Here is an 18,985-nt window from a genome sequence, read left to right as displayed (position 1 = left end):
AGAGCCACCCTGTGCCTAGCATTTTGTTTTTATTGTTTGAGATTAAAGTCTGAAATCTGTCTCCCCAGTGATGTGATGGTAGGTATGCGCCACAGTCATGGGGCTTTTTGCCTGGGTGCTGTCCTTCAGCTCTTCAGCTCAAGGCTAGTGTTCTTCCACTTGAATCACAGCACCACTTCCAGTTTTTTGGTGGTTTATGGGACATGAGTCTCATGGGCTTTCCTGCCAGGGCTGGCTTTGAACCATGATCCTCAGATCTCAGCCTCCTGAGTAGCTAGGATTACAGGCGTGAGCCACTAGCGCCACTCTACCTACATTTTAAATGTAATATTAAATGTGTTTTCCCCCTCTCCCAGGTTTTCAATTCAAAAACAGCTGAACTTCTTAGTCATCATCAAGTGGAAATAAAACAGGAATTCCCAAGAGAAGGGTATGTTGCCTAATTTAATATGTAAAGACACGTCAGGCTTATTGATTCATTTTACCCACATGCTCTGTGGATTTGTGAAGTAAATTTGGCCACTCTCTTGAGAAGACTTGAGGGACTCGGACTGGTCAAGAAAAGAAGCAATAACTCAGTAGTTCAGCAAAAATATGTGGGTAATTGATGACTTGAGAATTCAGTAACAGAACAGGATAGTAATGGATAAAGGATCGCAAAAGAATATTAAGTATCCAAAGTTCTTTGTTAACTTTGAAGTCATTAATATTTGCATCCCCATTATTGCCAAAGTGATGTTTTACTCGAGTCTAAATTTTTTAAATGAAAGGATTTATTGAAGAAATTTACATATCTAATACAAAAATAACCATCCCTTTTGAGAATAGTGTTCATGTGTAGTAATAGCAATTAAATACGATTTTGAGCATATTGGTTTAAAATTTAAAGATATTTCTGATAAAACACCTTGAAAACTATATGGTACTTTTGTATAAAAATTAAACACACACCTGCAGCAGCAGAAATTTATCCCAAAGAAATTGAATAGAGATAGTCATTGAAAGGCTTTCATATGAATGTTTATAGCTATTTTACTTATAATAGCTCCAAACTGAAAACCACTCATGTCTATCATTATGGAACAGGTTATAGGGGAATACTATTCAGCATTTTTAAAAAGTGAGTGGATACAGTATGAATAAATCTCATTGCTTTGATAGATAATGGAAAACGTACACAGCAGTACATACTCTGTGGCTCCATTTATCTGAAATTTAAGAATAGAGTAAGCTAATCTAGAACAGTAGAAATCAATAAAGTGATTTCCTACGGCATTTGTGACTGACCTGAAAGGAACATGAAAAAGCCTTCTGGATTGATAGAAATACTCTTCTAAGTTCTAAGTTGTTTGTTGGATAGGTGTATTCATATGATTCATTATCTTTTCATGAAAACAGTTCTCTTGAGTTTTTGTTGTTGTTGTTGGTTGTGGGGCTTGAAATCTGGGCCAACTCTTCAGCTCAAGGCTAGCTCTACCACTTGAGCCACAGTACCACTTCTAGTTTTCTGGTGGTTTATTGGAGATGAATCTCACGAACTTTCCTGCCTGGGCTGGCTTTGAACCATGATCCTCAGATCTCAGCCTCCTGAGTAGCTAGGATTACAGGCATGAGACACTGGTGCCTGACTTTAGTTCTCTGATTTTTAATTGTTTTTTTTAATTGTCTTTTCTTTTTTTGGTACTGGAGAATGAACCCAGGACATTGGACTTGCTAGGTAATGGCTTTGCCATTGAGCTACATCCCAGCCTAGTTCTCTGATTTTTAAATAGAGTCCCTATAAGCTTTTTATATGTTAGTAGCATTCAAATGACATCATAGGCCTGAGTCCTCTATTTAGAACAAGGATAACTAAGACTTGTGTGGATTAGAAATAGGAGATTGGGGTTTGAAAAGAGAATTTAGTGATAGAACTTATTAAGGAAAAGGAAACATTTAGCCAGGCTTGAGGAAGACAGGGAAGAAAGACACTTGAATTTTCATTGCGGTTTCCAGATCTTTGAGTAGAATTTTTTAGTTTGGGTTGCTTCTACTTTTGGGTTTCCTTAAATCAGTTTAATTCTCCAAGACAGCTCGTCTCATTTATTATTAGCCTTTATGCTTCTGAGTTGCTAATACCTTACCAAAATTGCTCTGAGACTCAGTCTGAAAATTTAGATCAATCACTTACCTAGAGAAATAGTTATTAGAAGGAGGTTAAAATGTTTCCTAAATTTTAATAAAACATTTAAAAAAGGCTTTTATTGACATATATTAGTTATACAGGGAGGGTTTTTTGTGACATTTCCATACATATATACAATGTACCCTATCAAATTCATCTCCACCTCTCCTTTATCATCCTTCCTTTTTTTATATGGGTCCTGGGGCTTGAACTCAGGGCCTGGGCACTGTTCCTTAGCATTTGTCCTCAAGGCTAGTACTGTACCACTTGAACTACAGCTCTACTTTAACCAAATTCTTCCTAATTCACCTTCTTTGTTAGACTACCCTTTCCTGCTGGTATCTACCATCCTTCCAAGAGAGCCTATATAAGTGAAAATTTCTATAGAATTAAGTTACTTTTGTATTGATTTCTTGTAGACTAATGCTATACATTCTTTTGTTCAAAGATGGGTAGAACAAGACCCAAAGGAAATTCTTCAGTCTGTCTATGAGTGTATAGAGAAAACATGCGAGAAACTTGGACAGCTCAATATCGATATTTCCAACATAAAAGGTATTTTTAAGAGCCTATCTTTTGCTTATCTGGTATGACTCTCCATCACATTCACTAATTTATTCTTTCAGTTCATAACCAAGTGCTTAGTCCATGCCAGCCATTTTAGTCCATGCCAGCCATTGCTGAGAGAACTTAAGGAATCAATAGTGAACACGAATAGGTCTCTGTTCTTATGAATATTTAATCTTGATGAGGGTGAGACGAGCTAAAATGTGACAAATACAAGCTAATTTCAGATACTCACAAGTTCCATGCGGAAATCATTTTAAAAAACTGAATGGAGTGCTTAGAGGCAGTTACTTCACATTCAGTGGTCTGGAAATGCCTCTCTCAGGAGATGACATTTGCTGAGATTTAAAGGCCAAAAGGCATCAGCTAGGCAGCTATGGAGGGGAAGAGATGGAAGAAAAGGAAGCAGCACAGGCAACAGCCCTGATTTGAGAATATAAATTGGGTCAGTTTTGGATCAGAAAGAAGGGCAGCATGTCAAAAGTTTAGTAAAAGAAGGTTAAGGTGCAAGTGGGAGTGGGTACAAAGTTTTCAACAGGAGCTGAAATTGGAGAAGTAGATAGGTGTAGGGGCTTGTCAGCTATGATTATGCGTTTGGCTGTTAGTATCACAGGGAGCCATGAGAAGGTTCTAAGCCAGGCAGCAGAACTTGACTTGCAGTTTAAGTAGAACTCCCTAACTGCTAAGTTGAAAATGGACTGTAATGGCCTAAGTGTGGACACTGGGAGACCAGTGGCTACTGTGGAAGCCCCTACCAACAATTGCATGAAGGAGGGGAAGAAGTACCACTGCTCATGGTAATAGATCAGTGAGGTGAGAAGAGATGCCCTCTATTTTTTACTGGCACTGGAATAGATGAGGATGCCTTAATTAAGGGAAGAATTGGAATGAGGTAGGGGAAGGGAGTTTGAAATCCAAATGCTACAATTGTAAACTTTCCTCAAAATACTTACTTGAAAGTATACAATTGTTACAGAGCTCTCTATATTCTTAGTAGTTTTAATGGGGGTATTTATGTACATTTTTTTTTCATCATTTAAATGGGAAGATAAAATATTCCAGTCACCCAATATTGATATAACAGAATAAAGACTGCCTAGAGAGGCAGCTGCTCTCTCTTTATAGCTTATTGTTATAGCTTGTTTTCATTATTATTTGAAACAGTGGGTCACTGTGATTCATATTGTCATAGCTATATGACTTACCAGAGACTTCCTTGTATTTGTATAAGTAAAAATGTATTTAAGCTTAAACAGAAACTTTCATATAATCAATATTTCATTTCAGCAAATCCACAGAAGAAGGAATAGTAATAATAAGAATCCACTGATCACAAATAAATGGAAAATCAGCAATAATGTAGTTATTTCTGTTATTACAGATTTTTTAAGATTTTTATTAGCATGCATTAATTGTATAACTTTTCCATTGTGACATCTCTATGCATGCGTACCATGTACTCACTCACGATCATTCTCACTATCACTCTCTCATCCCAATTTCACCCTTTTAAAGCAATTTCAGCAGATTTCATTATTCTGCTTTCATATATGCATATAAAGTACTTTGAACATATTCACCATTACTTACCCTCTCCATTCTGTTCTCCCAACCCCAGCTGATACTGCCTCCTCATAGAGCCTGTTTTACTTTCCTGTCATTCCTTTTTTGGCATATATTGTACAAAAGCATTTCACCACACTTTCTCACATATGCATATAATACCCCCCCCCATTGTTCTCTCCTTGTTTCCCCACAATCCTTATCCTTCAGGAACTATTAGTGAGATTCCTTATGCTATCTTCATACATAGTTACATTTTAATATTATTTACCCCCATTTATTATTACAGATTTTTAAAAAAGAAAACACCTAGGAACAGTTTGTCAATTTATTGATTGTTGTGGTGATCATGGGGTCAAACTCAGGGTTTCATACTCTTGCTTAGCTTTTTTCTCTCAAGACTAATGGTCTACCACTTGAATTTCACCTCCACTTTCAGCCTTTTGGTAGTTAGCTGGATGTAAGAGTCTTTCAAGTTTGTCTTCTAAGGCTGACTAAAAACAATGATCTTTAAATCTCAGTCTCCTGAATAGCTAGGATTACAATCATGAGTCCTTGGCTCCCATCCTCTTTTGTTAATTCTTAATATCATATGCATATTAATCCTGCCTTTCAAACTTCTTTTAGTATTGCAGTTACTAAAATTTAGAAGACTTGTATACCCCATTTCTTTGAGCTATTGTCTTTCTGGACCTACTTGGGCACCATATTTTTTTTTCATTTTTTATTATCACACATTAGCTATACAAGGGAGGAAAATTCATTGTGGCATTTCAACACATGTATATGAGGTATTCTAATCAATCTCTTCCTATTTCTCCAATGTGTCTGTCTCTCCGTGTGTGTGTGTGTGTGTGTGTGTGTGTGTGTGTGTGTGTGTGTGTGTGTGTGTGTGTGTGTGTGTGTGTGTGTGTGTGTGTGTGTGTGTGTGTGTGTGTGATCTGTGAGGAGGACATACAACTCCTACCTAAGTGACTTCTTTTTGGTTTGCACTAACTGGTTGCCAAGAATTCACACATAGCTCTCTTTAGGTTGGCCAGTATAAAACCCATATGTGAGCCAAAGTGACCAAGTACCTCTTTTTCTACAGCTACCAGCCTATGGCCAAGGGTGAAAACATCTTACAAGTCCTTCTGTACCAGGCCAGTTGCACTAATTTTTCCTCAGTAATTTATTAAATTTGCATTGCCAATTTCCTAAATAGAATGCTAGATCCCAAACAGTTAAAGCTGTAAAGGATCTTCCCATCATCTGAAGTAACTAACTCTCTTTAGGAGTTGTAATGAGGGAAGGAGACTTACTGCAGGTCATAAAACTGTTTACTGGCAGAGCTGTTCAAGTACAGTTCCTGAATTCTTAGACCTGTGCCTCCTTTTTTTTTTTTTTGAGACACACTGATGATAATATCCGAAAGTATTTTAGTTTATAATTCCTACATTTCAAATATTTCCTTTGCTAATTGAAAAGTAGTATCATTTACACTCTTACCTGATATTCATTAATAGTTTTTGACATCCTTAGGGTTATATTTCTGTAACAAATTCCTGATTCATTGGTTTTTGTTGGTTTCATCTGTTAAAAGTTCCTTGATTTCAGATCACCAGGAGCAATGCTTCTAAAATTAAAACACACCAGGCATCAGTGGCTCAAGTCTATAATCCTGGCTCTATAATTTTCACTTTGCTGTGTACTTTTAAGGTTTTTCTTTTTTCTAAAATGTGTTTTCACTGTGATCAATGGACTTATGTCAATACTAGGGATCAAACCGAGTGCCCTTAGCATGCTAAGTGCCTTACCCACTGAGCTCTGTGCCCAGTCTAATTTTCTTTCTTTCCTTTTTTTGGGTGGGGGTGGGGAAGTGGGCTGGTCCTAGGATTTTAACAACACTGGGCCTGGGGCATTGTCCCTGAGCTTTTGTGCTTAAAGCTAGAGTTCTACAACTTGAGCTACAGCTCCACTTCCAGCTTTTTGGGGAGTTTTGTTTTGTTGTTGTTGTTGTTGTTGTTTTTGTAGTTTAGTGGAGATAGGAGTCTCATGGACTTTCCTGCTTGGGCTAAAGTGGAACCAGAATCCTCTCAGCCTCCTCAGTAGCTAAGAATACAGGCATGAGCCACCAGCACCCAGCCCTTATTTTTATTTTTAAAAGGATTCACATAATGCTACCAACACAATAATTATTAGTGTCTTACAAGTCTTCTTTTTTTTGTGTCATTTGTAGGGCTTGAACTCAGGGCCTGGGTGCTGTTCCTGTGCATTTGTGCTCAAGGCTAGTGCTCTACCACTTGAGCCACAGCACCACTTCTGCTTTTTCAGTGGTTAATTGGAGAAAAAAGTGTCATGGAGACTTTTCTGCCCTGGCTGGCTTTGAACCATGATCTTCAGATCTCAGCCTCCAGAGTAGCTAGGATATCGATAGGTATGAGCCATTGGCACCTAGCCAGTTCTATGTATATTATTTTTTAACTGTTGTAATAATTTTTGTGAGATTTTTATTTAATTTGAGTCAGAGTCTGGCTTTGTAGCCCAAGACTGGCCTTGAACTCAGTAATCTTCCTGCCTCAGTCTCCTGAGTACTGGGATCTCAATGTGTGCTGCTGTGCCTAGCTGATTATAACCTTTTTTTTTTAAGTCCATTTTGGGGTTTGAACTCAGGGCCTGCTCAAGGCTAGCACTCTACCACTTTGAGCCACCATACCACTTCTAGCTTTTGAATGGTTATTTGGAAATAAGAGTGGACTTTGCTACCCAAGCTGGCTAGAACCATGATCCTCAGATCTCAGCCTCTGGAGTAGCTAGGGTTACAAGTGTGAATCACTGGCACCCAGCTGATTATAAGCTTTTACAAGCACTTTTAACAAAATTTAACCAGAGGTTTTAGATGTTAGTTTTTACTAGTTTAATTTTATTACTGAATATGTAGGTACAGTATGGGCTTGGTAGCTACAAGAACAATTTGTAATGGTGTTGGTGGCTTATGCCTGTAATCCTAGCTCAGGAGGTTGAAATCTGTGGATTGAGGTTCAAAACCCAGCTGAACATAGTGAGACTTATCCCTATAACCAGCAAAAATTCAGAAGTAGGGGTATAGCTCAAGTGGTAGATCCTCATCCTTGAGGGAAAAAAGCCAAGAGATTGAGAGTTGCTGAGTTTAGGTCCCAGTACTGGTATACACAGAAAAGCAACAATTCATATTGATTGTGAAATCTGTTAATGAAAGACTATGGACAATGAAATGTGTGTTTTTTATACATTTAACATTCATATGCCTCTAAATGAATGAACCAGAGAGGAGAATTTGAAAACCCAAAAATATTATTTTGTTTATTTATTTATTTATTTTTGTTTTTTTTGGGTCGTGGGGCCTGAACTCTGGGCCTGGGCGGTGTCCCTCAGCTCTTCAGCTCAAGGCTAGCGCTCTACCACTTGAGCCACAGCGCCACTTCCGGCTTTTTTCTTTTTGCTTATGTGGTGCTGAGGAATCGAACCCAGGGCCTCAGGCATGCAAGGCAAGCGCTCTACCACTGAGCCACCTTCCCAGCCCTATTTTGTTTATTTTTATTTTTAAAATTATTATGAAGGTGATGTGCAGAGGGGTTACAGGTATATAAGTCAGATAATGAGTATATTTCTTTTTGGACAATGTCACTCCTTCCCTCACTCTCTGTTTTTCCCTCCCAGCCCTACCCACAAGTTGTATAGTTCATTTTCAACATAGTGTCTAGTGAGTACCACAGCTGCATTTGTTCACCTTTGTCCCTCCATTGCTGTGCCCTCTTGACCCTCCCAAAGATAGATAAATAAATGAACAAATAAGGCAGAAAGTAAAACAAAAACAATAATAAAGAAAACACCTCTTGTTTCCATTTTCTGCGGTTCGTTTTGATAAATGTTTTATATGATCAGAGGCTCATAGGCATTGTGCCTTTTTTTTCCCTAAGAATATCCTCCTTTGGTCTCATTCTGTGTGGATGCCTAGAGTGAATGTTAATTTTAGAAAGGGATTAAAATTAAGAGTCAAGGGCTGGGAAGGTGGCTCAGGGGTAAGAGTGCTTGCCTTGCATGCATGAGGCCCTGAGTTCGATTCCTCAGCACCACATAAGCAGAGAAAGCTGGAAGTGATACTGTGGCTCAAGTGGTAGAGCGCTAGTCTTGAGCTGAAGAGCTGAGGGACAGTGTCCAGGCCCAGACTTCAGGCCCCATGACTGACAAAAAAATAAATAAAAAATTAAGAGTCATGAAAGGCACATGTACTGTAATTAACAGGTTTGCTTTAAAAGCATACAGGATTTTAGGGTGCAATGACAAGAGGCTAGAACATTGGAAAAGCTCAGAGGCATTGCATAAAACTTGGTTGTGCTGAAGGTACTAAAATGTGTTTGTTATTGGAAGAAAATCCTGAGAAGCTACTTTAATGGACTTTGATTGTCTGCAAGAATAGCAATTTCACTTGACATGAAGGAATGGAATTAAAATAGAGGAGAAAGAAGGAGTGGTCAGGGAACAACCAATGGCCAAAGGATCAGATGAAAGTAACTGTAGATTAGAGTCTGGATACAAGCCAGAAGGAGCCAATAAAAAGTAGCATGACAGGCATTTAATTCAAGGATTATAGGTAAGAAAGCAGCTAACTGATTTGCTGGAAAACTAGTGAAAAGTGGAGAGTTTAATTGATCATGAATTCATTATGTTTTCACATTAAAGTTGTTACTAAGAAAAGTATCATTTTCATAATACTATACTGTAGCAACCCATTGCCCAGGTCCTGCTCTTATACTTGTAGAGCTTCTGGAGAATTCCTTTGTGTTCTGCTTAGCTCAGTCTCATTCTCTGCAACTCTGACTCCACTCTCCTCAGTAATAATGACAATGTCATCAGCAATAAGTAGCATTTTTGATGCATATGATATATATTGGCTCATCATTGTAAGGGTGGGAACTTTAGTTTTTTGTTTTTGTGCTGTTAATGTAGCTTGAACTCAGGCTTTCATGTTCTACTTTCTTGGTCATGCTAGCATAAGCAAGAAGTAGTCCTCCAGCATTTTGCTGATTCATTAGACATGGATTCTCACTGACTTTTCTGCTTGGGCTGCTTTGGTCTCAGATTCCCAAATAGCAAGGATTACAGGCATGAGCCACTGACACCCAGCTAACAAAGGTGATACCTTTTTTCTGCCAGTCCTGGGGCTTGAACTCAGGGCCTAGGTGCTTTCCCTGAGTTTCTTTTTTCTAACGGCTAGCATTCTACCACTTGAGCCACAGCTCTACTTCCAGCTATTTAATTGGAAATAAGAGTCTCAAAGACTTTCCTGCTCAGGTTAGCTCTGAACCACAATCTTCAGGTCTCAACCTCCTGAGCAACTAGGTTTATAGGCAAGAGCCTCTGGTGCCTCTCAAAAAGTTATACTTTTTTTTTGCGTATTTACATTTTTTTTATTGTGAAAATACCATACAGTGGGGTTACAATTACATGGGCAAGGTAATGAGTACATTTCTTATCAAGCATTGTTACCTCCTCCTTTGTTTCCCCTTCCCATCCCTTCCCATCTCTTCCCATCTCCCCTACTTTTTTTTGTAAAGTGAGAACTCTCTTTTGCCAGTCCTGGGGCTTGAATTCAGGGCCTAGGCATATTCCTGAGTTTGTTTGGCTTAGGGCTAGCACCGTACCACTTGAGCCACAGCGCCACTTCTGGATTTTTCTGTGTATGTGGTACTGAGGAATTGAACCCAGAGCTTCATGCATGCTGGCAAGCACTCTACCACTAAACCACATTCCCAGCTCAAGTGAGAACTTTTCATTCTCTTCATTTTATAAGAGAAGAAACTATTAAACAGGAGACCCAGAATTGTAATTTGGACCTCAGCTATTTAGGCTTTGTAGCATTAGCCATACAGAATTGTTCCCATTATTATTATTATACACTTTTTGTGACAATCTTTGTTATAAACAGAATGGCCTGCAGCTTGTTACGTAGGCCAAATTGGCCTCAAACTTAAATTTTCCTGAGTGCTATCATTACAGCTACCACCTAGATTTCAATTCTACTTTTTCGCGGCCCTATCTGTTTGAGCATATAATGTCACCTATGACTTTACAGAGAAAGTGGATGCTCATGGCCTCTAATTTTTCCATTTCCAATCTCTGTACTTACTGTGTGGATTTCCTCCCTCCTTTCCTTCACCAGAAGGGAAGCAATCTACTTCTGTCATTATATATCAGGACCATGTCTCTTTATGTCCACCCTCACCTATCTTATCTTTATTTCTTTTTCCAACTTTTTTTTTTTTTTTTTGGTGTTCGTCATTACAAATAACCAAGAATCCCTTCAATTTACCCTATTTCTCTAAGTTAATTTACAGCACTTTATTCCCCTGAACTTCTTGGGAGCAGTATTTCAATTGTTTTTGAACACCTTTTCACTGGAAAGTGTTAAATTATATATATATATATATATATATATATATATATATATATATTTGCATTGCATGAGTAGTAGTGGAGCAAGGGAGATCTGATAGTTCCCTTTGTTCTGGGCCAGTCAGAGCATTGCCATAATATTATTCCATTCATTTTTTTTTTTTTTTGCCAGGCCTGGGGTTTGAACTCAAGGCCTGGGCAACATCCCTGAGCTGCTTCTGCTCAAGGCTAGCATTCTTCCACTTTAGCCACAGTGCCACTTCTGGCTTTTCTGTTTATGTGGTACTGAGGAATTGAAACCAGGGCTTCCATTCTGAGGGAAGAGTTTAAATGTGTGGACAGATCATTGCATATTCTTAGAATTGTTGAAGGGACTTTATGCTATACCATATTGAAACAGAAGCAGTTGAACAAAATTGAAAAATTTGAAGGACAAGTCTTCAAGTTTAGGTACTGAAATATAAAAGGAGGATTAACCTTATTTTTATATTTCCAAAAAAATGACTGTGAAGTATAGGTGGTAGCTGTAAGGAAAAGGATTTTTGAGGACCTAGGGATCATCAAATTCAAGTCATCACATATGCTAGACAATTGCTGTACCATTGAGTTATATAACCTAGCCCTAGGATTTGTCTTTGGCTGTAGTGCTTTTTGGCCCAAAGCCTAGTAATTGCTTGCTTACTCTGCTGTCATTCTACAACTTAAACCATGACTCTAGCCCTGCTTTTTGCTGATTATTTTTAGAGAGAGAATCTCAGAGATTTTTCTGGTTAGCTTCAAATTGGGGTTCTCCAGGTCCTAGACTCCTGAACTTTTCCTGGCTGCTTCATTCTCCTCCACCTAATCCTCCGTCCCTCCATCTCCTCCTCTTCCTCCTCTACACATCTTCTTCCTCTTCTTCCTTCTTCTGTCCCAGTAGAGATCTGCTTTGAGAAACTGGAAGTGTTGTCTTGGTGGTCATTTGACAGAATTCTCAAGGAGACTTAGTTTGGGCTGTTGAAGTCAGGGTCTTACTATGTAGACCATGCTTGTCTTGAAATCAAGATCCTCATGCCCAGATTCTCAAGGAGATTTGAGCATCAAAAGTGTTGATTAGCTGGGTGCCGGTCACTCAGTCCTATAATCCTAGCTACTCTGGAGGCTGAGATTTGAGGATCAAGGTTCATAGCCAGCCAAGTGGTGCTGTGGCTCACGTGGGATGGATGTACACTAGCATCACCTAGGGAGTTTTAAGAACCAGTACTGGTGTTCTGATCCCACCCCATGTCAGCTAATTTGAAATGTTTTGACCAGGGTTTGGGCATTGGTATTTTAGAACGTTTGAGAATCTTGACTTAGCGGATCCCTGCTGATCTGAAAAATATGGTACCAATCAATATTTTTACTCATTATAACATTATAGTCCCTGAGTTACATGTAGGTTGGGCCCATGACATACTGTATGTATGCCTGATTTAAACTTTCATATATTGTGACATATTAAAATATAGGAATAAGCTGGGTGCCTGTGGCTCATGCCGGTAACCCTTGCTACTCAGGATGCTGAGATCTGAGGATCATGGTTCAAAGCCAGCCTGGGCAGGAAAGTCCATGAGACGTTTTATCTCCAATTAACCACCCAGAAGCTGTAAGTGGAACTAAGGCTCAAGTGGTAGACTGCTAACGTTGAACAAAAACACTTAGGGACATCACCTAGTCACTGAGTTCAAGTCTCAGGACACACACACACACACATACACACACACACACACACACACACACATACACACACACACACACACACACACACACGAGTAAAACTGAATTTGCAAATAACCAGGAGGTTGCTCAGCATGTAAGTTTTTTTTTTCTATGGTTATTTTTGTAAAATGTAGAACATACTTTGTATGAACATATGCACAGCCATAGGAAGGAAAATTTCTTGTAGCAATTAGTAAACAAATGAATAAGGTGATTGTTGGTCTGCTCACAATAGTAAATTGAATATTGTGAACTTGGAAAGTTATTGTATTCCTTAAGGCAACCTTGGAGCTTTTCCTTTAGATATTAATCTGGTTTCATATCATTGTGTGCTGGTGGTGAAGTGGGAGGAGTATGTAGAAGTAAAAACAAATCTGATATCATGTGTTCACTTCTCTCAGGGATGCTCCAAGAAAATAAACTACAAATGCTTTTGTATTTCCCTCCAAAATTGGTGTTTAAATGACCTATTCCCTTGAAGTAGTTTTCTGCTTGTTTTAATTTTCTACTTTCTTGTGTTTAATTTTCTCTTTAAAGCTATTGGTGTTAGCAACCAGAGGGAAACCACCGTAGTCTGGGACAAATTAACTGGAGAACCTCTCTACAATGCTGTGGGTAAGCTATCATGAACAGGGCACCAGTACAAGGCCTTTTTCCACCTGACACATGTGGTCACGCTAAGGTGTCTAGCTAAAAACAGCATGTATTCATGTTTTCTATAATCTGATGGAAAGGGCCAAAGAGTCTAAGCAAGTAGCTGTTACAAATTTTATTTTCGATCACATTTATTCACATATTAAATTAACTATCTCCTACACTCACTATTTACTATTATTTGTACTATATATATGGGTGAATGTTGCCAGAACTGTTTTGTAGTCCTTGTGCTTTTGACATCTAAAAGATCTCATTTCCTCCTGCCCTCACAGAAATTCAGAGTAACAAATGCTCACTGTTATCTATTTGTAAAGTATTTCCATGCTTCCTCTTTCCATTCAATAATTCAATTACTGGACCTCTTGGGTTATAAAAATGAAATACAAGTCTCTCATTTGCTTCTGTTATAAATGTGGCTGTTTCAGCAGGCATTAAAAGAAATTCAAAGATGTCATAATTTGGGGTATGACATCTCAGATATAAATGACCATAGGTTATTTTACAGCATCATTTTGAACATATGATGCTTGATGAGCACTAAAAGAAATTGCCACTTCCTATAAGGAAAATTGTGTTGTTTAAAAAAAATCTGTCATAAATAGGAAATCACAATGTTTATTAATCAAATTCTAGGTTGTGGTAGGGGGATAGGAAATGAAGGTAGAACTTGTCAGATAGGAGAATTTTTTTTTGACATGGGATTTCCTTTTATTGCTTACATTGGTGTCAGATACCTGGGCTCAAGTAATCCTTTTGCTTACTTCAGCTTCCCAAGTGCTGGGACAATGGTCATGCCACTTCCCAGCCATAGTGAATTGATTGAGTTAATTTTACTATATGTTTAATTCAGTAATACATATATATATATATATATATACACATATACACATTCATATCCATACACATATATAGATATATGTATGTGTTTGTATATATAATATATATGTATTTATACTTGTATTGGGATTGCAGGTGTATACTACAACATGAGGATTGTTACTTTACTGTGTGAAAGAAAATAAGTGAGCTTGATGCTAGGTCTCATGCCTGTCATCCTCGCTATTTAGAGGGGTGAGATCTGAGGATCTAGGTTCAAAGCCAGCTTGGGCAGATACATCTGAGAGACTCATGTTTAATTAACCAGTAAAAAGCTGGAAGTGGAGATGTGGCTCAAGTGGTAGAGCACCAGCTTTGAGTGAAAAAGCCTAGCAGGACCACAAGACCTGAGTTCAAAATCTATTACTGTCATAAAAAATGATTTAAAATGAAATAGAAAATAAGTGAACAATGTGCATTGTAAAAATATTTGAATTCATTGGAGTAGTTATTAAAAAGATAAGGTATTTTACTGTTACTGTCTTATAAGAAAACATGTTTTTCAAGCATTGCAATCATGTATCTTTTTCAAGCCATGTAGAATGTTATTGTAAAGGTGATGAACAGAGATAACCACATATCTTTAAAAAAAAAACTTTAGTTAACATTTTTTTCCTATAATTTTAGTGACCAGGAAAATAACTACAAATTTATCTTCAACTTTTACTACTTAATAATTCTCTATTAAACATATAGATGTATACATTTTAACATAGCTTCAGTAATCAACTTTGTGGACAGTGAATATGTCTCTTACATTAGCCAAAATTTTTCTACGAAAGAATTTTAAAATGTTAAACAAGCTGGGCACCAGTGGCTCACGCCTGTAATCCTAGCTACTCAGGAAGCTGAGATCTGAGGATCACGGTTCAAAGCCAGCCCTGGCAGGAAAATCCACGAGACTCTTTATCTCCAATAAACCACTAGAAAACTGGAAGTGGTGCTGTGGCTCAAGTGGTAGAGTACTCGCCTTGAGCTGAAGAGCACAGGAACAGCGCCAAAGCCCAGAGTTCAAGTCCCATGACCGACAAAAAAAAAAGTTAAACAATTTAACCAGGATTGAGTGCCATATTTCCCTTTTTACATGTGAAAATATCCTTCACTTTAAGTTTGTATTTTTCTGCAAGCAAATATCTTACTACACACATTGCATAGAAATACATGTTTTTAAACTTCAGTTTGACATTCTTATGACCATTTAACTGTGAATATAAGTAAGGCAAATTATTACAATTAATGATTACTACTAGGAGAATATTTTTGGAAGTTATTATTAGCTTACTTTTCAATTATATGGGTTTTGTTGTATTTAGGGTAAAGAACATTGCAGCACTCCTTCATTAGTGATGATGTCTACAAGATTAATTTGTTTTTGTTTCAGGCCATTGGGACATACAGAGAAAGATCAGATAGCTCAGGGAGGGAGGGATAGAGATGGAGGCAGGAGGAAAAAGAGAAGGAGAAGCAGGAAAAGAGAAGACAGGCAGGCAGGTATGGCCAAAAACCTTACTGTGTTCAAGTCATGATCCAAACAAATATCCTTCCGAGAATTATTCTATTTGCTGTGTTTAAACACAAGTTTCTAGAGGTCATTTTAAATCTACTCAGTCCATGTAGGATATGAGAGTCAAAAAGCTAATCCAGTAGCCTATAGGTAGCTGGTACTTAGGGGAGGTATCACCAGGGTGAACTGCTTTATGGAGGAACTGGAACTTATATCAAGGGTGACTGAGTTCTGCTTGTGATTTGACAAAGTTAAGCCTCTGTTTAAAAGTGGATGATTAAGTAGCATACAGTTATAAGAATCCACAACAGGGTTTTACTTTAATCCTTCCCCTAGCAAATTGAAAAGATGGAAGCCAGAAAGTTGCCTTTCTTTTCTTTTCTGCTTTTCTTTTTCTTTCTTTACTTTTTTTTTTCTTTTTTGGTAGGTCATAAAGCTTGAACTCAGGGTCAGGACACTGTCCCGAACTCCTTTTTGCTCAAGGCTAGTATTCTACCACTTCCCAGAAAGTTCCTTTTAAAATTTCTACTTTGAATTGTAAAAATGAAACTTTGGACTTTGACTACTCATTCTAAAGTAATGTAACTAGATTAGTCAAAGTTATACTTGCAGTGAAAAAATTAGTAAATAATTTACCTGAAAATCTTTCTGTGATGTGCTTACTCTTAACTTATTTTGCTTCTCTTCTATCTGTGTCCTTCTGTACCTATCCTAATGAAGAGCCTTTTTTTTTCTATATTGGCCATGTTTGATTTGAGAACCTTTTAATGTATTTTGATATTATTCTAGGTATTAAAGAATATAAATTATGTTAGGGTTTTATTTTGTTTTGTTTTGTTTGGTTATGGGGCTTGAACTCTGGGCCTGAGTGCTCTCCCTGAGCTCTTCAGCTCAAGGCGAGTGCCCTACCACTTGAGCCACAGTGCCACTTCTGGTTTTCTGGTGGTTTATTAGAGATAAGCGTTTCACAGACTTTCCTGCCCTGGCTGGTTTATAGTCTCACAGACTTTCCTGCCCTGGCTGGCTTTGAACTGTGATCCTCAGATCTCAGCCTCCTAAGTAGCTAGGACTACAGGTGTGAGCCACCGGTGCCCGGCTTGTTAGTTATTTTTATAAAGCACTTTGTAGTCTAGTTTTAGAGAGAGACTAACAAGAAATTAGGGAATAGTTAATCATTGTCTGCTGCTAAATTGTATAGGACAGCTTAGTGGTAGAGTGCTTGCCGAGCATGCATGAAGCTCTGGGTTCAAATCCTCAGTATCACATAAACAGAAAAAGCCAGAAATGGCGCTGTGGCTCAAGTGGTAGAGTACTAGACTTGAGTAAAAGAAGCTCAGGGACGGTTCCCAGGCCCTGAGTTCAAGCCCCAAGACTGGCAAAGAATAAAAATAAAAATAAATTGAATAGGAATTAAAACAAGCCCATGTCAGTATGGATTTTAAGTTTGTGGCATACTTTTCATGGTATAGGTCATACTTCATTTGGGCCTTGATGCATGTGTTAAGTCCAATTAATGGAGGGAAGAATTAAGCAATAGTGTACATAAGCTATAAAGGTGAAAACATATACACATTTCACAGAAGAGTAAAGAGATGGATTACATTTGAGTATAAGGTTGACTCCCTGTTAGTAGAACCAAGGGCTACTATTCCTGTGGTATCATGTTATCTATTTTACCCAGATTATTTAATTTCAGTGATCCTCTAAATAGGCTTTGCTGGCCTTATTTTATAAATTAACTATAGAAAAGCACTGTAGCTTAATTCAATGTTGTATAGCATAAAGCCACAGTTTGAACATAAACAGTCTCCAACCCTAAAGTATGTGCTCCTATTTGGATATACAGGATTGCTGATTATATAGAAAGCATTTCACAATAGTGTAGACTTGATACAACTGGCAGCTTGGGATGAAAGTCATGATAAAGGAAAGTTTATCATTGTACATTGGTGGAATGTATTTCAAACATACCACTCTGCTGAAAGCATCTATGAAAATGAATTCACTGTATAAATTCATGTAAATTTAGCCACCAAAAGTTTAGGTTACCTTTCTATGTTCGAGGTTCTGTAGTGAACCCTAGCCATATAGTGATTAAGCAGGCTGGGTACTTTCAAATGTACCCTAATGTATCCTAAGGATAGGATTTAGGAAGCTGGAAGGAGAAAGTGGAATTGAACTGAATGGAAGAGAACACAAGTAGTTAAGAAGACAAGGCACTAAATAATTACAAAGAATAGATTGTACATCTAACTTTAAGAAAGACACTAAAATGTCATTATCTGCATGTAGGATGTAGGTCTTCTATTGAAGCTATCACAATAATATTAAGATGGGCGCTGGTGGTTCACACCTGTAATCCTAGCTACGCAGGAGGCTGAGATCAGTGGATTGTGGTTCAAAGCCAGCTCAGGCAGGAACATCTGTGAGACTCTTAATCTCCAATAAGCCATGAGAAAACCGGAAGTGACACTCTGGCTCAGGTAGAGAGCTAGCCTTGAGCTGAAGAGCTGAGGGACAGCGCCCAGGCCCATAGTTCAAGCCCCACAACCAACAAAAAAAAATAAAGTTTTAGCAGCCTTTTCCTACAGCAACATCAGACATGATTAATAGAAAAATTTGGTGTTGGTACAGGAGCTTGACCTCAGGAATTGGGCATTTTCTTTTAGTTCTTTTTTCACTCAAGACTGGCAATCTACCACTTGAGCAACATTTTCACTTCTAACATTTTGCTTGTTATTCACAGATAAGAGTCTCATAGACTTTTTGAAGATATTTGCCTTCTGAGTAGCTAGTATGGCAGGCATGAGCTAGTATTTATACTTTTTATTCCCTCAGTATTAGTTCAGACTAAGAACACAAAGACTATAGACTAAGTGGTTTCTACCATAGGAATGTATTTACTACAGTTCTAGAAGCTAGAAGTTTGAGGTCAATCAAGGTGTCAGCAGATTCAGTATCAGTTTGCAGATGACTGTCATATTCATATGACAGAGAGTAGAGTGTAAGAAATCAATCTCCTTCCTGTCTCTTTTTAGGAGCAATAATCCCATTCATGAGGGTATCTCTCAAAATCTTCATTTCCTCATACCTTCGAATTTGGTGTTAGGATTGGGGGGAATGAATTTTGAGGCAATCCAGAACATTCACTTCATAGCTCTCTTTGTATGCTTTCTTCCTTCTTTTTTTTCCTTCTTGTAACAGTCTCTTGGCTTTCCTTGCCTTCATTTTCCTCTGTTTTTACTTATTGAATTACATAACTGATGAGTAATAATACTACATGAGCAAATGAGAGGAGCTCTTTTTAGTCTTATTTTTAGATTTTTTTTTTTTTTTGGTCAGTTGTGGGACCTGACTCTGTGTCTGGGCACTATCCCTCAGCTCTTCAGCACAAGGCTAGCGCTCTACCACTTGAACCACAGTGCCACTTCTGGCTTTTTCTGCTTATGTGGTGCTGAGGAATTGAACCCAGGGCCTCATGTATGCAAGGCAAGCGCTCT

The 18,985-nt window shown here is 38.0% G+C and overlaps 1 protein-coding gene across 8 annotated transcripts in view; it reads left to right on the top strand.

The window, feature by feature from the left end:
- Gk (glycerol kinase) overlaps positions 1-18,985 on the top strand; it is an 88,266-nt gene that overhangs the window by 14,544 nt on the left and 54,737 nt on the right. For all 8 annotated transcript variants that reach the window (XM_070040678.1, XM_070040679.1, XM_070040684.1 and 5 more), the window contains exons 2-4: positions 357-430; positions 2,613-2,719; positions 12,986-13,063. In XM_070040678.1, coding sequence (XP_069896779.1) covers positions 357-430; positions 2,613-2,719; positions 12,986-13,063 — 259 coding nt within the window. The remainder of the gene's footprint in view (positions 1-356; positions 431-2,612; positions 2,720-12,985; positions 13,064-18,985) is intronic.

Source organism: Dipodomys merriami, unplaced genomic scaffold, assembly GCF_024711535.1.
Source record: "Dipodomys merriami isolate MVZ:Mamm:240054 unplaced genomic scaffold, mDipMer1.0.p SCAF_3, whole genome shotgun sequence".
Classification (NCBI taxonomy): domain Eukaryota; kingdom Metazoa; phylum Chordata; class Mammalia; order Rodentia; family Heteromyidae; genus Dipodomys; species Dipodomys merriami.
The sequence above is the reverse complement of the archived record's forward strand: the minus strand, read 5'-3'. Positions and strand labels throughout refer to the sequence as shown.